The following is a 23,535-nucleotide window of genomic DNA, read 5'->3' on the forward strand; positions in this document are numbered from 1 at the left end:
ATTGGAATTCTTGTTGGTTGGAATTTGTTTACAATATTGTGTATAAATAAACAAAAGGGTACGCTGTACTAGAGGTCCAGCACACTCAGAATCCTTAATATTATTTGTTTGCTTCTTTAAGCCTTTCTAAGAATAGCATCCTTGCTATTTCTTCTTCATCTTTATCTCTCTATCTCAATCTCTCAGTATCTCTCTCTCTCCCTCTCTCCTTATTCTTTCCTTTTCTTTTCTTGCTATATCCATTATCTCCCCCTTTCTATTCTCTTGTTACGTTACTATAATTTGTTTACAGAAAGTCCTTTTAATTAAGGCAATATTGAACTTATTTAAGAGTTTATTTGTTCTCTATCTCTTATAATCGCCTGAAGTCAACATTCCCTAAGAGACTATAAGTTGACAAAATACAATTGAACCATATGTTTGGTTCTGGCACGCCCGTTTTCCATCAATTTAAGATCGGCTCTAGCCAGCCGATTTTAGGGTCAACAAATTCATCACAGAAAGTGGTGAAATTTCAAAATAAATGTAGTGCAATAATAACACTGCGGGAAAAAAAAATTATTGGAAAGGATTGAGTCCAACAGTACATGTGAGTAATTGTAACTTAAATCGAAATTTAATTTCAAACGGAGACTTCAACACTATTATTTCAAATATAAAAAAGAATAGCGTTAAATCATTGAAATAAGAATTTTATCTAACACATTAAATTGAAGTTTAACATAATTAATTTTAAATTAAAATTAATATGGTCACTAAGAAAAAAAAAAAAAAAACTAATGTGGTCAATTTCCATTAATGTATTATTAGCGTCTAGAGCATAGCATAACAAAAATGTTAAGATCCAAACTCAAATTGATATATGTCTCGGAGTCATTCATAAGTTATTTGGGCATTATCCAACGACTTAATTGGTAGAGTTCCTAGATCCCCATCTCCAAGCCTACCCTCCCCTCACACTACTAATGGGGAAAAAAAAATTATAATAAAAAAATAAAAAAAAAATCCATCGGTTATTCTTATGGGGTTGACCGGTAAGAGCGGGTGATCTGAATGGGACGCAAACTGCTTAGTCGGTGACCCAGTTCATATTTTTTGAAACGGAGAAAAATAAATAAATAAAAGCATAAACTATTACCAACCCCACCTCGAATCCTTCGACTAATAAAATAAGCTAAAAGGAGGTTTTTCTTCAATCTTCGTAAGTGATCTCTCTCTCTCTCTCTCTCTACGATCTCTAAATTTATTAAATTTAACAATGCAAATCATGATTCGGTTCTAGATCTTACTCTCTCACTGGTATTGATTCATTAATTTCACACATTAACACACGCATGTACATATCTGTTACTTGTATGTCTAAATGTGCATATACATATACACAAATATATATATATATATATATACGTACACATATCATGTCAGAATATTTGCATTACTGAATCATAATTTTAATTTCTATAGTTAACTGTAACGGAAATGTGTGTTGTCAATGGATGGAAATTTTTATTTATTTATTTATTTTTGGTTGAGTATTGTGGATTGAATGGATTTGAGTGTAGACGAATGTTAAGTAAAGGAATTTGAAGCCAAAACAGTGTGATAAGTGTACATCTCTAAACTTGAAATGTAAATTGTATAGAACAGTTATTAGAACAATTAAACTTGGCTTCAGTTATTTTAATATATATATATATGTGTGTGTGTGTGTGTGTGTGTGTGTTGCAGAACAGAGTAAGTTCCTTCTTTTCTAGCTGATTGCTGCCAAATTCTGTCTACTGAATCTGGTGAATCTATGTATATGGAAAATGAGAAGAGTATATACATTTTTTTTTTTTGATAAGTGAGAAGTGCATATACATACTTATATAATGGTGTTGTACTCAGTGTTCCACTAAAAGACCAAACTCTGAATAAGAAAATGTATGCAATTTGGTGTGCTGTGTTTGAAGATGGAAAGGTAGGTGGATGAGTTATATGGATTTAGGGTTATATTTTGAATGGAAAATTATCTTAACTATCAAAGGACTTCATAAATTATCTTAACTATTATAGCTCTAGGATATTCTAACTAGTCAAAGTTTTTAACTCATATTTTAAATATATATATATAATCTTTCTATTTAGTTGGCAATTTAAGAGAAGATTTTGAAATTTTATGTGATGTATAATGCAACCTCACCTTAGAGGTGATATATAAGGAATTGTAAGTCAGATTCCTAGATTCTACTTCTTTTCTTGTTCTTCTTATTCTCTTTAATTACTAACAATGGGATCCCCAGAATGGTGCCTATTTCATCCCCAAAGCATTACCATACCAAGTTCTAATCAACTCTGACCCTTTTCCCTACCATTTGGTCTAAAATTTAACAGTAACACCGTATTTGTTTGCCAGAATTTCAAACATCCAATTCTCTGCAACTCCAGTAACAATCACTTTTGAAACCAAGCAAATCCCAACACTTTTATGTCTGGTCCTATTATTTTCCTTCTACCTTTTCAAACCATAAAACCTACAAACTTTCTATGACCTTCGCCCATCATAAACCAAATTGTAGGCAGCGTTATTCCAAGTTTTCTAAAGCTGTGCTACATCAGTAGCATTGTATTGTTTTTCTAGCAAAAGTTCTGCAATCAATTTTAAGACATGTAAACTCTTGGAATGTTAGTTATGACATACATGCAGGCTGAAATTTGGAAACTACATATAATGCAGACCATTTCATATTTGTTATATACAATATGCATTGTGCAGCTACATTGTTCATTAAAATTTTGTTAAATAATATTGTTACAACAAACGCAGCGAACCAAGAACAAATCACAAAACACGACAGAAAAGTAAACACGCTAAATACAAAGAACATAAGGATTTAGCGTGGTTCGACACAAGTTGTGTCTACGTCCATGGTGGAGATACGGCGAAAGATTTCACTATGTGAAAAGCAGAAGATTACAAGTTTCAGCCCCCAAAACCTAGATCTCGCTCTCAGTCCCTGTCTCTTTCTCTGCGATTTTCAATGTTCTCTATAATCCCACTCTGAACCCTAAAGGCCCCTATATATCAGGCTACAAGAGAGTACTAAACAGGGTCCACTACCCATAAGCAAAAAAGGGTCACACAAGGCTCAACATCAGGTCGAAAACGGGTTGCAACGGGACCCTGAACCCAATTCGGGCCACAACATCACAAATATGTTACAATAGCTCTAATATATAAAAATTGAAGGACTCACAACTGCTTCATTTGTATGATGAAAATGATTTTCACCATGTTTGATTATTAACATGCATGCATATGTGGAACTCTGGTGTGGTTTGACAATAAACATTGACCAACAACTTTGCTGCTTGGCAATTATTAAATATTTATCATTGACCATTGAAATTGCCTCGTACTTACTACTTAATGGCGTTAGGGCAATCATCTTCTATTTAATTTGTGTTGATTTTTTTATTTTTATTTTTACTTTTCTAGTCATGTGTTTCCATTAGTTTTGCTTAGGTTAACTACTTAAAAGTGCATTCTAGTTTCGTATGCAACCATGGTGATCATTTTTCATGCTGTATAAATGAGTTGCTTACCTATCAAACGAATGAAAAAATAATTAGGTCTCTTCTCTGGACCAGTTTTTGGACATTCTCTGTTTTGCTGGTGGAATGGATTCAGAATCTGCAAACTCATCTTCTCCACCTCCTGCTGAAGCTTCTGTTGCTGAAACTGCCGACTCATCTTCTTCACCTCCTGCTAAAGCTTCTGTTGCTGAACCTGCTGCTCCTGCTATCCCTGAGCGACAGAGTTCTTCACAGGAGTCACCTACGTTATCTACTTCTGGCATATCATCTTGGGCCAGAAATCTTAAACTTCCACAGCCATTAGCACCAGCGCAAGAGAATCCACAGACTGAAAATGCCACGAAGTCACCCTTTGCACGTCTTGCCAGTGGGTTTGGACTACATTTGCCTGCAAAAGATTCTGGGGCAAATGAGAATTCTAAAGGCATTTCAACAACTTCTCAATCAAGTATTATTGAATCATTTGCAAAAGGGTTAGTTGACTCATCCATGAGTGCAGTCAAGGCTGTGCAGGTTAAGGCACGCCACATTGTCTCCCAAAACAAACGACGATACCAGGTACCTTAATGATGTTACTGCTGCTGGGATTTTTATTTTTATTTATTTTTATCAGTATCCTAGTCCAACAACAAGTCCTTGAACTGTTTTTCATTTAATTTTTAGCTACTTTTCGTTTTGAGCAATAGTCAGTAAGCGAGCGTCACAAATTTTTTGGGTGATTTCTCCCTTGGGTATTTTAGTGTAATTAAATTTTGTCTTGGGCCTCACTATCAGCTATCATCTTCTTCTTAATCAATCAAGAAGTACCACAGAACTAATGTGCGGTAAAACTACTACTTTGGATGCCACTTGTGTGTCAGTTGGAATATCTCCCAAAGAACATCTGTGATCTTTTAGCCTGAAAGAATGGATATTTTGAAACAATTTATATTAAATAATGAAATTTTCATAGCTCAGCTGCATCATCATATAATTCTGAAAATAATTAACCATATTACTGTCGAAAAAGATGCTTGCACCCTTGCATTCTACATTCTGGATGGCGGTCAGAAAAACAGTGAACTTTTGTTGCAGAAAAGCTAATTTAATGATCTAAAAAGTTTCATCTTATGTCTTAATCTTATTTTGCCTTTCTTCTGTAAGGCAAATATTAAAACAGGCATATAAACACCTAGAAGATAGAAAGAAAACAGGAAACACGTCAAGAGAACGACACATATCGGAAACAGTTAGTGTCATCAAATTAGTATGATTTTTTTTTTCTTTCATAATTTATTTAAATAAGTAAATTGGATCAAGTGTAATTCAATAAGAAAGGGCATTATGTTCATTTAATGAAAAATAGAATGTGATCATTCAGGGGGCATTATGCACAAAATATACTTCAAGGGGGTTATTTGAAAATTCGGACATAGTTTAGGGGTTTTTTTTTTTATCTTCATCCTTTTTTAAAAGAAATTTAATAAAACACACATGGCAAATGACAAATGACACTTCCTAGTGTAAAAAGGAAAGATGTATGGTGCATCTTCCATGTAACTGTATACCACATAAGAATTCATGTCATTTATCAAAGAGGTCCATCTTCCATGTAATTGGAATTTTGCCCCATTTGACATGCTCATGGGACTTGTCGAAGCAACAGAATGTGCATTTGAATGACGAACATGGTGAAAAATCATGGTGGTCTGATGCTTCTGCTGTTTCTTTTGATAATTAACTAGTTAATGCTGCAACTATAGGAGTGGCAGTAATGGAAGTAATCATTTCAGCTTTACTGGAGTACCTATGGAGTTTTGGCTACAGAAAAATCAGTTTTGCCCCTTGCAGCAATTTCAAATTTGGATAATTATTCAGTAGATTGTTGCTGCAGTCGTTGGATCTTAATCATATGACGATTAGGGTGTATAGTGTTGATGACTGTGCTTATTCCTTGTTATGCATGCATATGAGGTCTCATTTATTTAACAGCATGTCTCCCTGAAGTCATGAACTATGCAATCAAGAAAAGAAAAGATCTTTAACAAATTGATTAATGCAGCTGTGAACTTAACTGCTGGTACAAAAGAGCCAAAACACTCTCAGTCATCACGTCATACATATACAAGAACTAATGTTTTCTCCATAAACCTGAAAGAAGCTGTTAGCCATCCAGGAGTCTATGAATAACATGCATGACTAACAGCTTGCAAAAGCTCGCGTATATTACATGGATTTCCTTGCAAATAATCCTAGATTTTAGGTCTCAAATTCAAAGAATAAGAATAAACCTTAAAAAATACATAAAACTGATTAACTGGATAAAAGAATGCTTTGTAATTCTGTTGTGCTATTAGTCCGTCATCAAGTGAGACTTTAAGTCATCTTTATTTCCCATGCTAGTAAATTTTTTATCTCATTGCTTTCTCTTTATTAAAAAGAAAAAAGAAAAAAGAAAAAAAAGAAAAAAGAAAAAAAGAAAAAAGAACACACACAGAAATTCACAAAAAATTGAATATAGCCTCATCCAAACTATTTGGAGTAAATTACTCAAAAGAAAACTAAATGAAAGTATAAATAGATGAAAGCTGTTTACCAAGCCTTAGATTAGCTATGATTTGAAAAAATGAAGGTAGTTTAACAAGCATTTTTTAGGTTGGAACTGTACACTTTTTTATTATGAGTTGTTATAATGTCTATTTGAACAAATGCGCTTTATTAATGCTATTGACTCGACATGTTTCACTATTTTGTGTATTGGATAGGCTTTTCAATCTTCAAATTCTATAGCTTCTTCATTTTTATGATCTTGCACAATTTCTGAAAAGTACAATTTCATATTTTATGTTGTTTTGTTTACATTGTATTCTTAAGTAGCTTACTTCATGTATTTACTCAAATGAATTGATCTTACATTTTTTTCTCAATTAATTTAAACCCCCACCCCCACACACTTACCCACCCAACACGCGTCACGCGCACACACACACACACATAAAGAAAAGAAAAAGAAAAAGAAGACAAAGGAGATGTTAGTGATGATGTCATCATGATATTATACCTGATTTTCAGGAAGGAGGATTTGATCTGGATATGACTTATATTACTGAGAATATTATTGCTATGGGATTCCCTGCTGGTGATATGAGCTCTGGGTTTTTTGGATATGTTGAGGTAAACAATTAATATGGTTTGCTATTGAAAATTAATTCATCACATATGATTTATTATTGAATTCAACTGACCACGTCCATCTCCCTCGTATAATATATGTGTATGTATATACATATTTTAATAATATTGTCTTAGTAATGTGATGCAGGGGTTCTATCGAAATCACATGGAAGAAGTGATCAAGTTTTTCGAAACTCATCATAAGGTAATATTTTTGAATTCAAGACTTGAACCATATGAAACTTGGTTACTAAAGGAAATCTGGTTAGATTGCCCTGGAAGAAAACTGTTTGTTTTGCATTGCCATGCAACTAAAATGCAATTTGGAAATCATTAGATAGTAGCATTATGTCATTAGGGACATTATTAAGATTCGTGATTTAATTTTGTTGCTTGGCCAACATAACATATGAAGTTTCTAATAATGATGATCTTCTTTAGGATATCTGATTCAAGTTAAGGCACTAGTTAAACGGGAGGAAGAAGGCCTATAAGAACTTGAGGTGATGAGTGTAGTGCCAACATGTTCATGGATGATATGGTTTTAGATATAACTTCTGGCTATAAATAATTCATGTATCCCAGTCCAAGTAGTTGCTTCAGTCTGTTGAATTGTTTAGTTCCGAGTTAGTTAGGTGGTTCTTTTCGAAATGACTAAGGACATCACATGTGCTGCAGATCTTGTTTCAAGTTCATATTGTTATTTGGTCCTGAGTACATTATTTTGATGGATGACTAGTTTTATTGTTTTTAATATTTTACAGTGTTTTTCTCTTCTTTAGGCTGCTACATTGTGACAGGAGTAATACTAAATCCTGCCTTGTCTATCTGTAGTAATGCTATATTTTCTGGTTTTGGGGCACTCTTTTACTCTGTATATGTTCTAATATTTATTTAGATTCCCGGATTTTAAAAGCAAGCATCTTAATATGCAGGGAAAGTACAAAGTGTACAATCTTTGTTCAGAGAGGTTGTATGATGCTTCATTATTTGAGGGGAAGGTGTGATTTTTCTTCTTTATTTACTTTTTTGGTATTTTCACTATATGCAACATTGAAAGTTATAGCATAAATCAAATATTGTGAATTAAAGATGCTTGTAGTAATGATGAATCTGAAAAGCTTCAGATGTTACCAATAGCAGGGCCTGTGTCTGTTGTGTTGGGATACTTAATCTTAACTGCTTCTCAGCATTAATATGGCTCTATCCATCATTCATCAGACTAGGTTCTGTTTGTCTTGAATACACATTTCTGTTTATCTTGCAACTTATAAACTGCATATTCTTTTTCTATTTAAAGTATGAGTATTGAAAATTTTCTCGTTGAAGAAAAATAATTTCCAGTATGAATATTTTCGCTTCTAATTTTTTGGAGAGGAATGTGGTAGGTTAGCCCAATTATTTCATTTTAAAAATTGCTAGAAACTGAAGATGTGATTGAGTTCTTGGAAAATCCAAGATTCTCATGCCAATTCAGAAACATAAAGAACTAGTTCAGTCCATAGCCTTTGCATTGGAAGGCAAACCAAGAAGTGATTTGTCAAGTTGCTCCTACATGAAACTAATAACTAAGTTTGCATTTCCCAATATAAACTTAGGGACATTCATTTTCCAATATACACCATATGCTCACTTCTTTAAGTTGAGATGAATGGTCAACAATGAATTTATGGTATATTTTGTGTGGAAAGATACCTGATAATCAACACCTATTCAAAATTAAAATTCATTTTAGTGAAACTGATATTTTATTTTCCTCCATCTGTAAACTCTATAGCACATTCAATTATGCTTTGGGATGTAGTTATATGTCAATATGAATCATTATTTTCCATCCAAACAACAGAGGGAGGGAGCGAAAAGGAAATGATAGCTTGAAATAGAGCCTGCAGGCTTTGCTCCTTATCAAATTGTTGTGGAAAAGTGATTCTGCAGCTTCTTCCATATTTCATGTCTGACTCATTTCCAGGTTGCCACTTTCCCGTTTGATGACCATAATTGCCCCCCAATTCAACTCATAACATCGTTTTGTCAAAGTGCGCACTCATGGTTGAAGGATGACATTCTAAATGTGGTGGTTGTTCATTGTAAAGCTGGTATGGCAAGGACAGGATTAATGATTTCAAGCCTCCTCCTTTTCTTAAAGGTGAGATTCAGTCATTAGCACCCCGAAGATGCTGGGGTTTTGAGAGCATGGTGGTAATTTTTTGTATTGGTCATTGTTTTTGTAACTTTGTTGTAAGTTTGTTTAGCATCTTTCTGCAGTTATTCCCAACAGCTGAAGAGTGCATCGATTATTATAACCAGAAAAGATGTGTAGATGGGAAGGCTCTAGTTCTTCCAAGCCAAATTGTCAGTCAATATCTTTCACAGGATTGTATTTTTTTTTAATTAAATTATTATTATTATTTTTATCACTGATTAATGTTTTGCATTTCCTAGAGGTACGTGAAATACTTTGAGCGCCTCTTAACAAACTTCAATGGTGAAAATCAACCTGGACGTAGGTACTCTTCTGATATTCTTTCTCAAATTGCGTCATTTTGATTTTCAAGAAGGTACTAAAGTTAATTTCCACAGGTGCATTTTAAGGGGATTTCGCTTCCACAAGTGCCCATACTGGATTAGGCCTTCCATTACTATTTCTGATCATAATGGTAATCTACAAGATCCTCCTATACCTCGTTCTTTTTATCCTTCAAATGTGAATGGCAACTTTGGTTGTTACCAAAATTTTAATTTTTATTCAATTTAGTATATATTCATTGGTAGGGTCACTATCCGTTTGCATGCGGCTCTTTGGGTTCCTTTTCTTTTCTTTCATGTAAATGCAATTTTTCTAACATTTCGTTGATTATTATGTATCTTATACATTGTTTTTTCCTTTTATTGCTGCCATGGTGGTGACTACTCCACTTGCTTAACAGGTCACTCAGCTTGCCTCTGATCGCCCTAGGTTTTCTTGTGTCAAACCCCTACTGTTGTTGCTTGTACATTTATCTTATACTTTTTATAAATTCTTGCTTTGGACTTTGTACTTAAATAAGTTTACACATGAGGGTAAAATGGTTAATCTGTGCATTGAGGTATGGAAGAAATGAGTTAGACTTCACAATCCAAGAGTCCTCTATGAAAGTCGGAATAAAAGGTAGAAAAGCTACACATGCATGAAACCTTAATTTCATACCAAAACCTATCTTACAGAGCAGAGAAGAACTATATAGAACTACTGATGTAGGACAAGAGAGCAGCCTTAAATAGCTAAGAACTCAAAGAATTCAGAGTCTGAAAGTTCAAGAACTAGGCAGAATTTGGAGGTTTGATAGTAGAAATGTAGAAAACCAAAGGAGAAGTGGTTGTTAATTAAAATAAACAGAGCTATGGTTCAAAATATTAGTAGAGAGAAATGATTGAAAACAACAAAAACCTACTGGAATCACTCCAATAGGGTCTAGGCATCACACCTAGGGAAGGCCTCACACCCTCAGAATTTGTGAATCACTCACAAAGAAATCTTAAAAGATATTTTTATTCATTCATTGACTGCCTCAGCAAGTTTACATCATACCCTTCTTATAGCAACTTATGACCCTCAGATTACCCCATGATTGAGGTAATCAAAAGTTGACTCTATAGCATAATAAAAGTAATCACCCCGTAATTGAGATAATCAATATTTGACTCTAGCATAATAAAAGTAATTACTATGGACGGATGTAATTTGATTTAAATTGATGCAAGCTACCATAATTATGCTATTTGACCAAATCCCCCTAATTATGCAAGACTCCAAGTGGAAGCTACCATAATTATGCAATTTGACCAAATCCCGCTAATTATGCAAGACACCAAGTGGACCCATCGTCTAGCATGTGCCAAATTAAGGTTTGAGCCTTAGAACCCTCCTTGCCACGCCTTTTATATACCTTAAAAGGCTGCTGCCACTGTTCTCTATCAATTCTCCCTGGCTTGGAAAAACTCGACCCCGGCGAGGTAAATGCATGAAATTGTTCATAGAGGTCTGGAGCTAGATGTTGGAACTCACTGTCGCTAATCCATGTACAATCAGAAAGTGGCCGTCCTTTCCACTTAACAAGGAATTTTTGATAACCGCCAGCCCTTGTTGAAACAAGTTGATGATCAACAACATCTTCTATTTCCTCCTTTACATGTGGGGCTGGGGGAAGGCGAGTGGTAGGATCAACAAGGAATGGATCAGCAAAATGGCCTGAATGCAAGGTGAGATCTTCAATGTTGAAGACTTTACTGATACCCATCTCTTCTGGTAGGTCAAGAACATAAGCATTGGAGCTAATTTTCTTGAGAACTTTGTATGGGCCAGCACTCTTTGCGTGAAGCTTCTTCTAAGCACCTTTAGGATATCGTTCCGGTCTTATTCGCACCATAACCATATCTCCTTCATCAAATTCAGCAATCTTCCTCCGCAAATCAGCTTGTGTTTTGTAAGTCTCATTGCTCAGTGCAATCTTCCTTCGAACTTCCGCATGGATGTCTCTGATATGCTTACTAAAAGCATCAGCTTCAGCACTAGGGCGTGCCACAATTGGTAAAGGAACTAAGTCAATTGGTTTCCGAGGACATAAACCTGTCACAATCTCAAACGGGCTGCGCCCGGTGGATCTGTTTACAGAACTGTTGTAGGCAAATTCAGCCATAGGAAGAATCTGGTCCCAGCTACTAATATGGTCATCAACAAGACAGCGAAGCAAATCACCCAAGCTGCGATTAATAACCTCAGTTTGGCCGTCAGTTTGGGGGTGAAAAGAAGAGGAAAATTTCAGCCTTGTATTCAGCATCTTCCATAATGTGCGCCAAAAATAACTCATAAATTTTGTATCTCGATCAGAAACAATGGTGTTTGGCAATCCATGAAGCCGAACAACTTCTTGAAAGAAAAGCTTGGCAATGCGGACAACATCAGATGTCTTGGAACAAGGAATGAAGTGTGCCATTTTTGAAAAACGATCCACAACAACAAATATAGCATCATGACTGTGACTTGTTTTAGGCAACCCAAGAACAAAGTCCATGCTTAAATCTTGCCACGGCTCATGAGGGACTGGGAGTGGCGTATATAAACCTGTATTTTTCTTTCTTCCCTTGGATATTTGACAAGTTCTGCAATGAGAAACAATTTTGGCCACATCCCCGTTTCAAACTTGGCCAAAAAAAACGATCTTCCACCATGGCAATGGTCTTATCTCTTCCAAAATGACCTGCTGTCCCACCAGCATGCAACTCCCATATCACATGTTCACGAAGAGACGTCTTTTGCAAACAAAGTTGAGTTCCTTTGAAGAGATAACCATCATGCACCGAATAATCAGGATATGTACCCTGCTGCCCAGCTATCAAATCAGCATGTATGATGCTAAAGTCCGTGCAAGATAAGTAATCTCGTTTAAGCATATCGAAACCAAGAACTTGAACAGCCATGGAGGCAAGAATATGAACAACTTGGCTAAGTGCATCGGCTGCCTTGTTCTCAACACCAGCTTTATGTTTGATGACAAATGAGTACTCTTACAAGAATGAAACCCACTTTCCATGTTGGTGGCTTAACTTCCTTTGGGAGTTAATATATTTGAGGGCCAGAATACAAAACGAACTCCCTAAAAAGAAGGTAATGACGCCAGTAGCGAAGTGCTTGAATCACAGCGTAAAATTCTCTGTCATAAGTGGAATACCTTTGCTTTGCTTCATTAAGTGTCTCACTAAAATATGCAACCGGATGTCCTTCTTGACTGAGTACACCTCCAATTCCGACCTGTGAAGCATCACATGCAACTTTAAACAATTTTGAGAAGTCTGGAAGGCGTAAAATAGGAGCTGCAGTCATTCTTTACTTCACTTCTTCGAAAGCCTTTGCTGTTGCCTTTGTCCAAACAAACTGGCTGTTCTTCATACAATTGGTGATAGGGGCCATTATTGTGCTGAAATTTCTAATAAATCGCCGATAGAATGAAGCTAGCCCATGAAAACTCCGTGCTTCCTGCAATGTGCTGGGAATTGGCCAATCTAGAATTGCTTTCACTTTATCAGGATCAGCTTCTACCCCTTTGGAAGAAACAACAAAGCCCAAAAACACCACACTCGGCAACATGAAGGAACACTTCTTTAAGTTCATGTAAAGTTTCTCTTGGCGGAGAACTCTCATAACTTGTTGAAGGTGGGAAATATGTTCCTCCCTCGTTTTGCTGTAGATTAAAATATCGTCTAAGTAAACAACTAGAAAACGACCAATAAAGGGCCGCAATACCTGAGTTATGAAGCGCATGAATGTACTAGGGGCATTGGAAAGACCAAATGGCATAACAAGCCACTCGTAGAGTCCATCTTTTGTCTTGAAAGCTGTCTTCCATTCAACCCCTGGCCTTATGCGAATTTGATGGTAGCCACTTTTCAGATCTATCTTTGAAAATATACAAGAAGCAGCCACCATGTCTAGCAAATCATCGATTCGAGGAATAGGAAACCCATACTTGATTGTAATCTTGTTGATGGCGCGACTGTCAATACACATGCGCCAACTACCATCCTTCTTTGGTGTGAGCAAAGCTGGGACAGCACAAGGACTTAAGCTTTCCCGGATAAATCCTTTGGACAGCAGCTCATTAACTTGCCTTAGAAGCTCGGCATGCTCGCTTGGATTCAAACAATAAGCTGGAAGGTTAGGCAATGGAGATCCCGGTACCAAGTCGATCGCACGCTGGATATTACGTAGAGGAGGAAGTTCATTAGGGAGATCTTCAGGAGATAAATCTGAGAAATCTGACAGCAAATTGGCGACCTCTGATGGCATTGAAGAATCATGAACAGCAGCAGTTTCTTTGATTTCCCTTGCTACAACAGCATATACAACACCCATCTCTTTACTTTCCAATTGAAACCTCTTCTTGGAAAGGAGATTGAGGGACTTTTTCTTGTTTTTCACATCATCTACAGCCTGTCCACCTTTATATTTCTCCATTTCAGCTGAGGACATAGGCTTCAAAATAATTTGCTTGTTGTTAAACAAGAAAGTGTATGTATTCTCCTTCCCACAATGATACACATCTCGATCATAAATACAAGGCCGCCCAAGAAGAATATGTGTCACTTTCATGGGAATTACATCACACCAAACAGAATCATTATAAGCTCCACAAGAGAAAGAAATGAGACTACGTTGAGTTACCGGAATAGAAGTACTATCTATCCACGCCACTTTGAATGGTTGTGGATGTGGTTGGACTGAAAGCTTGAGGCGCTCAACCGTGGCTGCAGACACAACATTCATGCAACTTCCGCCATCAATAATGACCTTTCGAGCTTGATTTCCACAACGAACTAGCATTTGAAAAATAGATGTGCGCCGCCAATCTTCATCTTCAACTTTAGGGGCTGCAAGGATGTGCCTCACAACGGAGATTGATGGAACATCTTCATCCTCTTCTAGATCATCAGGGTTGTAGATCCTATAGTCAAACATGTTCCCATTGTCCTCTCCCCCATGTTCTTCAGGCTCTTCTTCAGGCATTATCCCAATGTGTAAATTTTTCTTTGGACATTGGTATGCCATGTGACCTGTTTCTCCACATTTGAAGCACTTGTTACTCCTTCCACTACCTTTGTTGGCCACAATACTCTTCCCTTTAGGATCAGCCATGTTAGAAAAGGGCAGTTTTGATCCAGCATTTCCACCAGTCGGCTGAGTTGTTACTGATTGTGTGCTGCGATTTCCATCACTGGACTTCTTGGGTGCTGCATCCCAGTTTTGATATCCAGATCTTCAAGCCGTTTGATAACTCAAGTATTCTTCCATGTCCAATGCAACCTGAAAAGCATGTTCAACACCATATAATGACTGGCGAAGCAATTCCCTTCTGATATCAGACCTTAGACCAGCCTTGAATCTTGCAAATGTTTGCCGCGGGTCTTCCACAACTTGACATCTAGTCTTTAACTCATCAAATCTTTGCATATATTCTGCGACTAACAGGCCGCCCTGCTTTAGATTGATAAGTTGATCACACAGTTTGTCATGGTAATTGGCCGGCATGTATTTCTCTCGAAGCTTTGCCTTCATTTCTTGCCATGTGTTGATTGGTGGTTGTCCCAGCCTCCTAATATCCCCTTCAACACCAGTCCACCATATTTTTGCTAGGCTCACAAGCTTCATTCTAGCAAATCTCACTCTACGATCATCACTCATATCATACCAATCAAAATATTCTTCAATTGAAGCAAGCCAATCCAAAAATATAGTAGGATCAACCTTACCTTCAAAATCTGGCACCTCCATTTTAATTTTCTTTGTGATATCCCCAGCGTTATCATGTGGCACATGATAATTCATTCCCAGCAGATTTCTCGGACACTCGAACATTTGGTGTGGTGGTGGATCAGCCCTCACATTCTGCCTTTGCTGCATATTTAAAGGATGTTGTTGCTCTCGACCACTGCCATCATTTGTACTGGATGCAGCAGGAGCAAAATTGTTAATAGGCTGACACATTCGAGCTTCTAACTCATTGAATTGGACATTCAACCCATTGAGCTGCTCCACAAGCTTAGATATCAGCTCATCGTGCTGATTAATACCCGATCTTTCATTTCCTGATTGTGTCGACATGATGTCAACTCAAGCTCTGATACCAAAAACTGATGTAGGACAAGAGAGCAGCCTTAAATAGCTAAGAACTCAAAGAATTCAGAGTCTGAAAGTTCAAGAACTAGGGCAGAATTTGGAGGTTTGATAGTAGAAATGTAGAAAACCAAAGGAGAAGTGGTTGTTAATTAAAATAAACAGAGCTATGGTTCAAAATATTAGTAGAGAGAGGATTGAAAACAACAAAAACCTACTGGAATCACTCCAATAGGGTCTAGGCATCACACCTAGGAAAGGCCTCACACCCTCAGAATTTGTGAATCACTCACAAAGAAATCTTAAAAGATATTTTTATTCATTCATTGACTGCCTCAGCAAGTTTACATCATACCCTTCTTATAGCAACTTATGACCCTCAGATTACCCCATGATTGAGGTAATCAAAAGTTGACTCTATAGCATAATAAAAATAATCACCCCGTAATTGAGGTAATCAATATTTGACTCTAGCATAATAAAAGTAATTACTATGGACGGATGTAATTTGATTTAAATTGATGCAAGCTACCATAATTATGCAATTTGACCAAATCCCCCTAATTATGCAAGACTCCAAGTGGACCCATCGTCTAGCATGTGCCAAATTAAGGTTTGAGCCTTAGAACCCTCCTTGCCATGCCTTTTATATACCTTAAAAGGCTGCTGCCACTGTTCTCTATCAACTAGCCAAACTTCATCCCTAGTGATACTACCAACACCTAGTTGATTAGGATTTCTTGGGAGCACATCCACTTAAATTGAAATCATTACCTTCCTTAGTTGGAGTGAATCCACTGATGGGTAACATAAAGTCTTTCCTCATAGATTGCTCTCCACTTTTTGAGACTTGGAACCTGTAAAAAGTTAATTAGTATAATTGTTTCACTCACAAAGAGTTGAATGAATTTAAGCTTCGCAAACTACTTTGTCTTCTTGTGTTGGCAAATCTTAAATGGCAATATATATATGTATATATATATATATATAATATATATCAATTTTTCAAAGTTGTCTTATTTATGCGTGATATTTGTTTTGGGAAGTCTGAAGATGAGGTAATAATTATCTTTGAATTAAGAATTTTGATTGTTTAAAATCCCGTGTTCTAATAACTATCATCCTGATCAATTTGTGTATTTATTAAGATTTTTTTTTTTTTTTTTTTTTTGCGTATTTATTTGTTTGGTTTTGGGTTACTTCATTGAAGGTCTATACCATTAGAAAAGTTGTTCAGATATGCGATTAATAATTTCATTATGCTTTTATCTCATGTGTAATAAGTGGGTCCATGATATATAGATGTTTTTACTACTTTACAGGAACTCTTTTCTCAACAAGAAAACATCCAAAGACTAAGGATCTAATGGTATATATTCTTTCCAATCATTTGGTTGCATAGTGAGTTGATTGCTGGATTGGTCCAATATCTTTCTGCAGATACATTACTACTGGAGTTTCTTGTGCAAGCTTTATTAAAATTTATTATATTCCATTTTTTGCAGCCAGAAGACTTCTGGATTCGTGCGCCAAAGAAAGGGATTGTGGTCTTCGCTCTACCAGGAGAGCCTGGTCTGACAGAGTTGATGGGAGATTTCAAAATCCATTTTCATGACCGCCATGGAGAATTCTACTGGTCTGCACTCTTTTCTATTGTTTCTCGTTAATCATGTGCTTAATCATAAATAACACTCATATAATCCAGATTTAAAAAAAAAAAAAAAAATGCAACTCTATGAAAAGATAAATTCATCTGTGCTGTAGTCAATTTAGTCCACTAATGGATAAGCACGGGAGACAAAATAAAATTATGACAACCACTTATAAGAACAAATTGTTTGATTTGCAAACATTTAGTTCTTCATGGGACTCTGCTTTCAGCTCAAAAAATGTGGGTAGAATTCTGTTACGTTCGTATAAAATATGTACTGGAATTGCTGTTTAGATTCGTGTTTCGTTCATTTTTCGTTTCACTTTGTTCTTTTCAGTTGGTTGAATACAACAATGATGGAAAACAGGATAATTTTAAAAACATCAGATCTTGATGGGTTTGAAGAGGTAAATAGTGCCTGATACTTCCTTGTTGATGATCTCCCGTTAGCCTTTTGAGTCGATCTTTGTGAGACACTTTTCTTTTTTCGATGTGTTTAATGGTTGTTCTTTTTGCCCCCTTCCTATTGTGTGTGTCTTTCAATTTCCATTTGTTTGTTCTCTCTTTTTTTGCTGTCATTCACTTGGCGCCATTTTTTGTGGACTTGTGCTTTGCAGAGGAAAATTCCTTGCCCTGGCTTCATGGTTGAGATTGTGATGATAGACTATGATGGTACTATTCCAACAAGTAACAAAGCTGGTGATGCCGGTGTCCAATCTGATGGAAAATCGGTTAACGCTTCTGCCTCTACGGATAGGGCTGCATCTACTTCCGACCAAAGTGAGGTATCTGGAAGCGTAGACAATGATGATGTATTCTCTGATAGCGATGGAGAAGAAAATGTGTCTTCGAAGAGCAGGAAAACCCGAGCAGCTTCTGAACAATCTGGTACCACAGTGGAGCAAATGGCAACCCTAACGCAAGGTACTCAACAAATGTCCCTTGGGAGCAAGGACCTAGCACAGACCAATAATGCTTACGGAGAAACAAAAACTGATGGAGTGGAAAGGTCTGACTCGATAACGAAGGTGGACTCGGGGGTGAGTGATATCAAGGCAATTGCAGCTGATGCATCCGTTTTCTCTTTTGGATGTGAAGAAGATTATGAAAGCGAGTGAAGTAGCAATGAGATACATTTGGTGCCTGGTAATGTAAAAGAGCAACTTATAGTCAGACCATCTGGAACAAATGAACATGTATTATCTATTTATTCATTCAAGATATATTTTTTTCTTTCCCTGAGGTGGGTTAACATCTCTGGGCAATTGCAGGATTTGGCACATTTCCCAATTGAGCCACGCTTTGCAACTTTTTCGTTGTTGGATGCGGTGAGTCTCACGGGTTTTCCTATGGGACCCACTACATCCAATCGTCAAAAGAGTTAAAGACGGTAGCTAACATAACTCTAAGATTTTACATGCCAATGATTATTTTGACTGTAGCTAGCATTTGATGGGCCATCCATTGTCGTAATTCGTAAATGAATGTTTTGAGAAAGATGGAGAACTATGAGTTTATTTATGTTGTGCAAAATTTCATGATTTTGAAGATTTTTTTATTATACTCCTATGAATTATGCATGTTGTTATATTGGAGAGTGCAAAATTATTATTATTAGTTTACTTCCACTAGGTGCATTCATGGCGTAAATGAATGCTTTTGGTGGGCTATATCTCATTCATTATCAAACCCCAGAAAAAGAAAAACAAAAAGAAAAACAAAAAATAATAATAATAATAATAAATAAATTAATTAATTAAAAGTACTAATAGTTTCAGGGTATTGGTTATTTATTGGTAATTTTTCATCTTCCAAACGAAAAGATTGGATGTTGAAGTTCTACAGAGTCACCATATACGTACGTGTGAGTGAAGCTTTCACAAATTCAAACAATTGTATATATGAAACAATATGTACAAGGTCTAAGGATTATGGACTCAAAAGGCAAATAAACACTTTTGAGATACTTTTAGGATAAATTAGGGTGATTTTATAATTAATTATTTTTAAAAGAATGGAATTTAATGAATTTAAAATATATTATTGATTAATTAAAAGAATAATACAAAATTTTAGAAAAACAAATACTAAACTCCAAATTATTATTATTATTATTTTTTTTGTCATTGGCACACACACCACACTCACACACACATCCATTTTGTTTTTTTGGAGACTCGAACCCTCACCATCCACTTTAAAAGATATTACCGAGCCTCAAAGCTCTTGGTTAAACTTTAAATTAGATAGATAAAATAAACAAAATTTATTATTTATATATATACATAAAAATCAAAACAACATCATCTCGATTCGATTACAGTCATATCCGGTCATGTGAATTCACTTCATATTTTTTAAAGTGGATTTTGATGTTTTCCATTTGGTTCCGTAGGTTTAAATTCCTCTCTAGTTCGTTTTCTTTTAACAGATTTTCCTTTTTGTCGTAGGAATGAGGTATGACCATAGCATTCTTTCTTGCCGATAATTTTGCAATATTGGGGCGTTTTGCAATATTTAAACATGAATGTTTTATAGTATTGGATGAAGCTTCAGAAAAACAAATTAATTCCAGTCAATTTGTCGGTCTCGAGGATGGTCCAACATGCGAGTGCTGACGATAAGAGTATGTAGTGTTCTAGAGTCAATATTGCGGGAAGAATTAAAATGTTTTAGCATATTCAAGAGCTTGTAGAGATTTTAAGTGGACATAAATTTCTGTAAGGTTAGGGAATTATGTAGTGTTTTTAGAGGGAGAAAGATGTTTATATATAGAGTAAGAATTTCATTTTTATAAACAACCTACAGAAGGGTAAGACTTGAACAATATAGAGTTAAAGAGTGTCACCGACCGCTAACGAATGTATTCCTTATTAATTCAAAAAAGGATTTAGGATTGTACACTTATTATGTGAAAATTGTCTATCTAGATTATTTCCAAAATCTTTATAGATTCTTCCAAAATCTTTCCAGATTGTGTACACTTATTACTAAGGCAGGGATTACATCAATAATTAATTTCAGTATCGGTGATTGTGTGATCAATTTTGACATGTGTATCACTATTGTCCTATCATCAAAAATACCAAAAACAACAAAAGTGATACAAAAAATATTAAGTACTCGCGATACTTAATTGAATGAGTTTATTCTAATTTTAATATTATTCTGAGATTGAGAGTTTGAGTGTGAGTCACTTAGTATCTCTTTATTTTTATAGTCAAATGTTTATTTGTCTTTCCTGTGAAAGTACACATTGCCAACCCAAAGTCCTTATTTCATAACACAGTCATTGTCAGTTGCAGTTGCTACTTATATCTAAGTATTTGTTGCCTAAGTCTCGGGTGAATGGCTGAAGCCTGGTGTGGATGAGTCACAATGGGCACTTAACCAACCATGGCAACAACTTTGGGTTCTGTTTGGCTAGTAAGAAAATGATTCCTCATCAAAGAGAAGCTGGGGCCTTGGAAATTAGATTGTATAGTATTTTATATTCATTGAGTCATCTGTCTTCAACTTGTATCATATATATATATGGCATGCACTGAATAATGAGTTATTCAATCCAATTTCTTTCTCCCTGACAACTGACTAAGTAGAGATTGATTATAATTTATAAAAAAAAAAAAAACAAAAAAAACAAAAATTAAGTAGAGTTGATAGATGACAACATAATGGTACGGGTAATTTGGCCTATATTTATTTATATTCTATTCAAATACTTTTTAAAGCTATGAGGTAATAATGAAATTAATACACTGCATAAACCTCCTTCTTTTTCAATTTAGTAATATATATATATATATATGCGCACTTAACTGGACAAATTAATCAAATGTCATTGCTTGTACAATAATTAAACAATGCTAAGCTGAGGTACCAAGTTCATACTTTTCTCTACACTCTCAATTAACTGTTCTTATATTGAGTAGTGTAGCTTTTATGTTTTTTTCTCTACGGAAGGGAAAATGTGTGTGTATCTATATGTAAGTGTATATATTTCAAAATTTTAAACAATTATATATATGAAATAATATGTACAAGGTGTATGACGTTAGTATAGCCTAGCCAACAAACTTTAAAAATTATTATTTATATATACATAGAAATCAAAACAATCACAAGATATCACGCAATCAAATTGAGTTGTTGAAGGGAAGAAATAAATTATAGGGTTAGAAATTAAAACAGCCTTAGAAAATATATATAAAAAACTGAAAGAAGAGAAATTAAGCTATGTTTCAAAACAAAATAACATACGTTGAAAATGACAAAGTGAAACTTTTTTTTTCAGGAAAATTTAAGCAGAGACATAAATTCACAGCATGCCTGTTGCAAGACTAGAACTTTTACTCATGGCCTAAGAAGTACGGATATTTCTACAAAGTTGACGTACTTGTATCGTGTCCGTATCAAATATCGATACTTCTTGAATACTCGCAGATAAGTGTTCAATAGTTTTTAAACGTATTTATAATTTTAAATTATATTTTTTAATTTTTAAGACGTATATGATACTTCTTAGATACTTCGACTAAGTATCCGATTCTTTTAATAAATGGTTGATTTACAGGGAAATAAAAAAAAAAAAAAGTATTGTTATATAGGAAGCTCAAATACTTTTTTTTATGGGTATCGTGGCAATTTCAGACAAGGCTAGAAATATTTTACAATTTGAATATATTCTTTTTTGATTGAACACGTCATTGACATGGTTGAAACACGATATAGACACGATGAGTCGAGACACTTTTGGGATAGGCATGATGTAAGAAAATGGATTCAATGCAATATATTATTAGTAAAATAAAAGAATAATTCAAAATTTTAGAAAAACAAATACAACATCAACAGGGACAGACCAGAAACTCAAGTGAGGGATAATAATGAATTTTTTTAATAATTTTAAGGGATTGGTGGTAATATTTCGTTAATATATATATATATTAAAATGACAAAAATAATGGGGCATCATAGTAAAAAAAAAAAATTGAGGAGCCACTATATCATGGGTCCATCCCTGAACATCGGCTCTAAACTCTAAATGAGTAATTTCATTCATGATTATTATATAGGTAAAATGAGTAAAAATTATTATTAGTATTATTATTATTTAAGTAAAATAGTAAAAATTATTATTTATATATACATAGAAATCAAAACAATACTTTGTTAAATTTTACTTCTATCCTCCTCAGATTTGGTGGTCAAATATCACATTCAAACATCTTTTAAAAATAATTATCACTCACCGTTTTTCACTTACACCCCAATTGTTACTTGAACAGTTATGACCCGATATAAAATAATATCCTTTTATTTTGTTAAAATAACTCTTTAACCTAAAAATTATATTAAAAATCTAAAATATCCCTAATTTTTTTTTATAAATTTACAAATTATATATATATATATATATACATATATGTGTATATATACATATGAGCGGATCGGAACGGCGATTAGGTCGGAATAGAGAGTTGTTTTGACAAGGATCTGAACGGCGAGCACGGAACGGCAGGAAGCAAGAATTGTAGTGCCCGGCGAGACGCGAACTGAACCGGGGAGACTGAACTTACAGTCTAGAAAGAACTGTTCCGGCGATTAGAAACTACGAACGACGAACAAGAGAAGCTCTAATGACAACAGCCAGAAAATACTGTTGTACAGTGTCAAATTTGGAGATGCAGAACTTGATTGATGGTATAGATCGCCGGCGAAGGTGGGTGCACTGGTCCGGCAAAGGGAAAAACAGGGGAGCCGACGAGTGTCCGACGCTCCATCAAAGCAAAGACCGGCGAGCTTCAAAACAGAGCTTCGGTTGCTTTTCTGACAAAGTACCTCCAGCCCCAAAATGGTCACATTTATAATGGAGAAAATTGATTCTTTGAGCTCTAATGTCACTAAGGAGTTCAAAATGCCCTTAACAGTCCAACCAAAACTTTTTCTCTTCTCGACCAAATTCTCCGGCTAGAATTAGCACCACCATCACTCCACTTGCAAGTGCAACATAAGCAATCTGAAATTACAATTTGGGTCTATACATGTATAGTATATTTATTTAATTTTGACCTCAAGCAACCCATCATATTTTATATGTAGAATTTGATTTCAGTCCAACCTCCACGCAACCGCAGGCCAACGATGTTGAAGTCGGATTTGATAAATCTAATTTCAATCCAACCCATTTACTTTATGTAATTAATTGACATGTTTAATCTGATACCCTTCACGTGGACTTTTTCAGTTGAAGTCAGGACTGCTTACGATTGTTGTTTTGCCGGACCAGTGCATGCACCTTCATTGATAAATTGAAGCAACTTGGTTGAGAAGAGAAAAAGCTTCCATCTGTTAAGCAACTGGGTTGTTTGGAATAAATGGTCATTGAATCTTGGTTGTTTGGAATAATCCATATGTGTGTATGTAATTATCCATACACACACATATAAAAAAAAAAAAAAGAGAGAGAAAAAGCTTCCATCTGTTAAGCAAGCAACTTCGGATACGC

General features: G+C 35.3%; 1 protein-coding gene across 3 annotated transcripts; it reads left to right on the forward strand.

Annotated features, from left to right (window-relative positions):
- The first annotated feature begins 956 nt into the window (after nucleotides 1-956).
- LOC132266934 (phosphatidylinositol 3,4,5-trisphosphate 3-phosphatase and protein-tyrosine-phosphatase PTEN2A-like) lies at nucleotides 957-18,264 on the forward strand. Of its 3 annotated transcripts, none has more exons than XM_059767951.1 (13): nucleotides 957-1,201; nucleotides 3,613-4,134; nucleotides 6,628-6,729; nucleotides 6,878-6,934; nucleotides 7,665-7,730; nucleotides 8,699-8,875; nucleotides 8,995-9,081; nucleotides 9,172-9,236; nucleotides 9,310-9,386; nucleotides 16,699-16,745; nucleotides 16,882-17,012; nucleotides 17,365-17,434; nucleotides 17,645-18,264. In XM_059767951.1, the coding sequence occupies exons 2-13, from the start codon at nucleotides 3,661-3,663 to the stop codon at nucleotides 18,143-18,145; spliced, it is 1,854 nt and encodes a 617-aa protein (XP_059623934.1). In that variant the 5' UTR covers nucleotides 957-1,201; nucleotides 3,613-3,660; the 3' UTR covers nucleotides 18,146-18,264. The 3 variants fall into 3 exon arrangements, with proteins under 3 accessions (XP_059623934.1, XP_059623933.1, XP_059623935.1); XM_059767950.1 differs by having other exon boundaries at nucleotides 3,631-4,134; XM_059767952.1 differs by lacking the exon at nucleotides 957-1,201 and adding an exon at nucleotides 1,219-1,299 and having other exon boundaries at nucleotides 3,631-4,134.
- Nucleotides 18,265-23,535: the final 5,271 nt, after the last annotated feature.

Source organism: Cornus florida, unplaced genomic scaffold (assembly GCF_030987335.1).
Source record: "Cornus florida cultivar Cherokee Brave unplaced genomic scaffold, ASM3098733v1 CherokeeBrave_3.0.0_Hap2_Chr07, whole genome shotgun sequence".
NCBI lineage: Eukaryota > Viridiplantae > Streptophyta > Magnoliopsida > Cornales > Cornaceae > Cornus > Cornus florida.